This window comes from Electrona antarctica (genome assembly GCF_951216825.1).
Source record: "Electrona antarctica genome assembly, chromosome: 9".
NCBI classification, from domain to species: Eukaryota; Metazoa; Chordata; class Actinopteri; order Myctophiformes; family Myctophidae; genus Electrona; species Electrona antarctica.
The window spans coordinates 21,579,710-21,585,828 of NC_136790.1; the positions used below are offsets into that span (position 1 = coordinate 21,579,710).

Sequence of the window (6,119 nt, forward strand, 5' to 3'; positions counted from 1 at the left end):
GCCTCTCCGACAACAACTAAATGGAACCCATGGGTTTTACTAGTCACCAGACTGAAGCAGACTGTTGAGTTGACGAACCTCCATCTCCATCTATGTGGTTCCCAATACTGTAGGTGCTGCTGGCGGAGCTGAAAGGCAAGGGGGAGTGGTACGCGGTGAAGGCTCTGAAGAAGGACGTTGTTCTGATGGATGACGACGTAGAATGCACCATGGTGGAGAAGAGAGTCCTGGCACTGGCCTGGGACAACCCCTTCCTCACACACCTCTACTCCACCTTCCAGACTAAAGTAAGTATGTCCTTATTTTTTTTTGTTTAGGCAAAAGACCATACTTGGCTTAAAACATACCCAGTGACGAGTATGATAACTCTTTCTCAGGCAGCAGTCTGTATGTTTTTAAGCCAAGTTTGTTCTTTTGCCTTAATAAAACGTTGAAAATAGCGGTTTGAAGGCATTAATTAAAACTATATAAAATGTTCCTTTGAATTATTTCTACCTTGCCTGGGAAACTTAAGAACTTTCAACCTTTTTGTGTCACATTCTTTAAGAAAAACCTCATAAAAACTAGGTTCTTGGCACACCTTGGCACAGAGAATATAATATAAATATATCAAAAAATGTCTGAAGTGATAAAAGTGTGTTCCCTGACCGGGAATCGAACCCGGGCCGCGGCGGTGAGAGCGCCGAATCCTAACCACTAGACCACCAGGGAGTGGTGACAGTTGGTCGTAAGATGATCAGCACATGGCCAAATGTCAGGCTTTAAAAACACCCCTCCCCCCAACCACCCCTCCACCACCTCTCTCCAGGAGGTGGTGGAGAGACACATTATTGTTTGTGTCTCAGTTTAAATCATGTTCCCCTCAGCGTTCAGGAGCTGTTCTTTGTGATGTCTCACAGTATAATCATGTTCCTCTGTGCGTTTAGGAGCACCTGTTCTTTGTGATGGAGTACTTGAACGGGGGCGACCTGATGTTTCACATCCAGGACAAAGGCCGCTTTGACCTCAACAGAGCCACGTGAGTATATGCTGGGCTAAAAAGCGCGCACACACACACACACACACACACACACACACACACACACACACACGCGTGGTGGTTCCTCTAGAGTGGTTGAGGTTTCACAGTAGTACAGTATATACTGTAGCAGTGGTTCTCAAACTTTTCTGGCCTCAACCCTCAAAATAATCACATTTGAACTCGGGACTCGCACTCTGACAAGCGGTTGGAATAGTGGGAGACTGGGAGTTGAGGCATTACATTTTGTTTGACTAGAGCACTTTTCCCTCTGGAAAAATGTGTCCTTTTGAAGGAAAAAAACCATGGTGACTGATCAATTCTTAATAAAAAGCTTCTAATCTATTATTTAGGCCCCAAAATCTATAAATCTCACACTATTAAGGCAACCGGCCGGTTCCACGCGCCGCACAAGGTGCCCTTTTTTCACTTGAGCACCTGCCCCACTAAATGTCAAAGGGTTAATGGTTAAAGGGGTTAAAATGATTGTGATGCTGTAATAACACATTTAGCTGGGGGGGCCCAGACCCAGACCACCAATGACCTGTAATAACACATTTTGCTGGGGGACCCAGACCCAGACCGTCCTCCACCAATGACTAATTGTTGGTGTGCATAATATTATCTCCTCTCTCAGGTTCTATGGTTCTGAGATCATAGTGGGACTGCAGTTCCTCCACTCTAAAGGCATCATCTACAGGTAAGATACACACACCGAGTACTGACTGTCTATGTATGGTCCAGTGGCTCTCAGACCTTTTCATGTCAATGACCGCAGTTTCAAGATTTTAATTTAATTAAATTTTTTCAAAAATAGCAGAGTAGAAGCTCGCAGCGTAGCACAAAGTGACATTTAGCTGTGGACCCCCAACCCGCCCTCTGGGGGTCACTTTGAGAATCACTGGTCAATAGTCCTATAGGCGGACAGTGGTTGACCTGTTCTGTTGTGTTCTGTTGTCTTCCCTCAGGGATCTGAAGCTGGACAACGTGATGCTGGACAAGGACGGACACATCAAGATAGCAGACTTTGGCATGTGCAAGGAGAACGTGTTTGGAGAGAACAAAGCCACCACCTTCTGTGGCACTCCAGATTACATCGCACCAGAGGTCAGAATTAAAAGGATCTTTTCACTTTCAAACGTGTTTGGAGTCATTTTAACTTTTGTGAGAAGCCCAGGCAGTTTTTAAGTTGCATGATTCAGTATTTAGATACCGGTATTTGATATTCATTTTATCAGGCGCACTCCCATTCCTATACAAACCTGTTTTAACTTCAAACTTCATTTTAACCATGTTAGACTGATATTATCTAATAACATGAGGATGCCATGTTTTTTCAATAATTTGTTTTATCAATATTTTATACTTTGGCAGTTTGCAAACTTGTTGTAAAACAAAAACATTTCAGACACTTCATGAAATGGAATTGTATCCAAAAGACTGAGTAAAAAACTAAATGAAAATGAACACTCCTCAGATCCTGCTGGGACAGAAGTACACCTTCTCGGTGGACTGGTGGTCTTTCGGCGTGCTGGTGTATGAGATGCTGATTGGCCAGTCGCCGTTCCAGGGCGACGACGAGGACGAGCTGTTTGAGTCCATCAGGATGGACGTCCCTCACTACCCCCGCTGGATCGCCAAGGAGTGCAAGGACCTGCTGGAGAAGGTACCGTAGCGGACAACAACACATGTTCTCTCTCACACTTAACACCGGGAAAGCATCTGTGTCATTTTAGATTGCAAAACAAATTGCAGATATACAAGCGCAACACTTCGTGCTGCGCTATCTGCAGGTAGATCTGCTAAGAAAATTTGTGCAAATCTTTGAATATATATATTTTTTAAGCAAATATATTTAACTCAAATCTTTCCTTCTGGGGGTAATTGTAACAAAGTATTTTGAGATGGGGAGTCGGCAGGCCAAATTCATATCTAATGTTGACATCATGACATGAAACAAGTTTGAGCACCACTGATATAGAAACATACGTTTTTCAGAAAACTCTTTAGAAGACATTCGACAGGATTTAGAAGGCATTCGGTCTCAGGTCTTAATGGCTTAACAAGCAGCGATATGGACAAATTCAAACATCACCATAATTTTGACCAAGTAGCTCTATTTTGTGACGTCGTGATAATTTAATGTTTGAGGCACGGTAGGCACCCCGTATTCCTTTCTTGTTTTACTCTCTGGAACTACACCTCCAGGAAGCCGAGAACGGAAGCTGTCATATCTGTTCATAATTTCCGTTCACGGAAGTGTATTTTAAAATATCTTTAGGCTACATTTAATTTTAGAATTTTAAATTCTGATATGCTTTGAATATTATTTATATTTGGACAAATGTTTGCGACTGTAAAGATAATTAAACGGAAGCGGGGACGAGTCTGCTTTATCCTCTGATCGTTTTCAGAGCTTCCGTTGCTCCAGACTGTATGACAAAATGGTGGGAGGCAATAGTCTGACTCGTGACACTACTCTCTTGTACTGTAAACCTCTTTGAACATACACATTTATTTATATCTCTTTCTTCCCTCTGTCCTGGCATCAGCTGTTTGAGCGAGACCCTAGTCGCAGGCTAGGCGTGGTGGGGAACATCCGTGCACACTCCTTTTTCAAGACAATCAACTGGATCGCCCTGGAGAAGAGGGAAGTGGACCCCCCCTTCAAGCCCAAAGTGGTATGTGTTTTTTCCTTGAGCAGTGTTTTTCAAAGTGAGCAAAATGAGTTAATATAGCATCACAATCATTCTAACCACTTTATTCATTTTTTACGTTTGCTTTTGAAAAATAGCAGATCTACAGCCTCACACGCTGCAAGCTTGTACTGTACATCTGCTTTTATATATTTTTTTAACATATTTTTTAAATATGTTTTAAAATATCGGTCCAAATAAATGTCAGGGTCCTTCCTTGGCACGAAAAACTTAGACACCAGATCTTGAGTCTTGATGTCAAATTTTCAAAACTCATTTTGTCACTTGAATCACTGAATTGAATCAATGAATAATTGAATAATGTAATTGAATGACTGAATTGAATGATTTACTTGAATGACTGAATTTAATTGTATCACTGAATTGAATCACTGAATTGCAGAAAGCACCAAACGACTGCAGCAACTTCGACCGGGAGTTCCTGAGTGAAAAGCCGCGTCTCTCTCACGCCGACAAGAACCTCATCGACTCCATGGACCAGGCAGCATTCGCCGGCTTCTCCTTCATCAACCCCACACTGGAACGCTCGCTGGAAAAATGAAGAGACAAAAATGGACATCCCGCCCCCGCCCCGCCCATGGGACCATGGTTGCATTACCCCAAAAATGGCCTCCTCCTCCTCCTCCTCTCTGCCCTCTGGTTTGGGTTCAACCGTAAGGTGGAAAGGCTCACTTCCTGATAGTGACTCCCGTCATCCCTTTTTTAAAGGAATTGTTCACCCAAAATATGACGTAATTTCTATCAATTACACACTCCATGAAGCCTTTCTTTTTGTTTTTGTCACCTTCCTTTGGTCATCGAGGCTTCCTGGGGTGTGTAATTGATAGAAAATAAGTCATTTTTTGGATGAACTATTCCTTCAACGACTTAAACCCCAGTATCCGTATTGTGAGGGAAGCTTTCGCAGAAAATAGCAGATCGACAAGCTCACAACGCAAGGCGTTAAAACAAAATTTGACGCTATATTAACTTTATTTTGCTAGGGATCCCCTGGAACCCCCTCAAGGGTCCCAATACCACACTTTGACAACACCTGCTGTAAATGGAGCCTGCTGAGTCCAAAAATATCCTTTTAAAAATAAGAATCATATTTAGTATAGATTTCTATAAATCGTCTCTGTCGGTTGGAAACCTCACGTGTCCAAAACGGTTACTTTACAGAAAGGTAGCAGATCTACAAGCTCAAAACGCGTTTCAAAGCAGTTAAAATATGGAAATAAGAGGTTTCTTCCTGACAGCAACGATAAATTAGCAGAGCCAAGTAGTCTTGTTTTTTGGGAGGGGGTGCAGGGGAGGTCACTGGTGCCAATACAACCAATGCACTGTTTATTTTCAATACAGTTATTCTGAAATACATCAGCCCTATCGGAGCTGTAGTGGTGGTGGTGACATGTGGTACTACACCTATATACTGTATGTATATTATTTAATTTTAAGTGGAACGCACAGTCAAATCCTCCTGCGTTCGTTTAACTCAAAAGTGTAAAAATGAATGGCACCAAAAAATGTGGTTCCAAACTCTTTGAGTTACAGACCCCTTAAGGCCAGGGTCCATTTATGTACAATTTCAGAGTTAAACGATCCCTTCAGGATTTCACAGTGTAGGGAGTGGTACTTAAATGTAAAGATAGATGCATAATACTGTAGGGATCCTGAAGTATTTGTTACTTGAATGTAGGTATTTTAACATGAAAATAATAATGCTGTATATTATGGAAATTAATGTATATTATTGCCCTGAACTGTGAGTAATGGATGTACTTTTTTTTTTAACTCATGTTTTACATGTGATCATAAATAATTAAATACATTTGATCTGTAAATTGTTGTCCGTGTGAGAACAACTAGGATGTGAGTCTCTGTCATTGAGCTGCATTCAATTAACAATTAACCTTCTGCTGTCTGCATTCAATTGTGGACAAAGCATAATATAGTGGCCACTGGTTCCCAAACAGTGGGACGAGATCAGGTGACAAGCATTGTTTTTTTTATTTAATTGAACACTTGAAGTGAGTATTTGTGTTGTTGGGCTGTTGGGCTGAACACTTGCTCATCCAGCGTTTCGTTCATTCTGAAACCTCTCTTTGATTAGACGAGTTTATCTTTCATGCTGTCTTTCCTCTCCCAGGATCCACCTGTCGTCCCATGTGAAGAATAATCGTATGAAGTGTTTGTTCAGAGAGGATTGTGTCCAGAGAATGGAGATACAGGGATCTTCTGGCCACAGCAAAGACGGGGGGGGAACAGCCATGTCAGAGAGGTCAACTCTTGAAACCCGTTTAACCACATTAATCATGGCTTCCCTATTCTGTTACAAGTCTGTGCCCACGGGCCCAGACATTCATAATCCACACTCTTTATGAGCTTGTAGGTTGGCTAGTTTC

At 42.0% G+C, this 6,119-nt stretch overlaps 1 protein-coding gene across 2 annotated transcripts in view; it reads left to right on the forward strand.

Moving 5' to 3' along the window:
* LOC306929756 (protein kinase C delta type-like) overlaps positions 1–5,558 on the forward strand; it is a 36,075-nt gene extending 30,517 nt beyond the window's left edge. For both annotated transcript variants that reach the window (XM_079510409.1, XM_079510410.1), the window contains exons 11-17: positions 114–287; positions 927–1,018; positions 1,656–1,718; positions 1,987–2,125; positions 2,496–2,684; positions 3,571–3,699; positions 4,118–5,558. In XM_079510409.1, the coding sequence (XP_079366535.1) occupies positions 114–287; positions 927–1,018; positions 1,656–1,718; positions 1,987–2,125; positions 2,496–2,684; positions 3,571–3,699; positions 4,118–4,276 (945 nt within the window). In that variant the 3' untranslated portion in view covers positions 4,277–5,558. The remainder of the gene's footprint in view (positions 1–113; positions 288–926; positions 1,019–1,655; positions 1,719–1,986; positions 2,126–2,495; positions 2,685–3,570; positions 3,700–4,117) is intronic.
* The last annotated feature ends 561 nt before the right edge of the window (positions 5,559–6,119 follow it).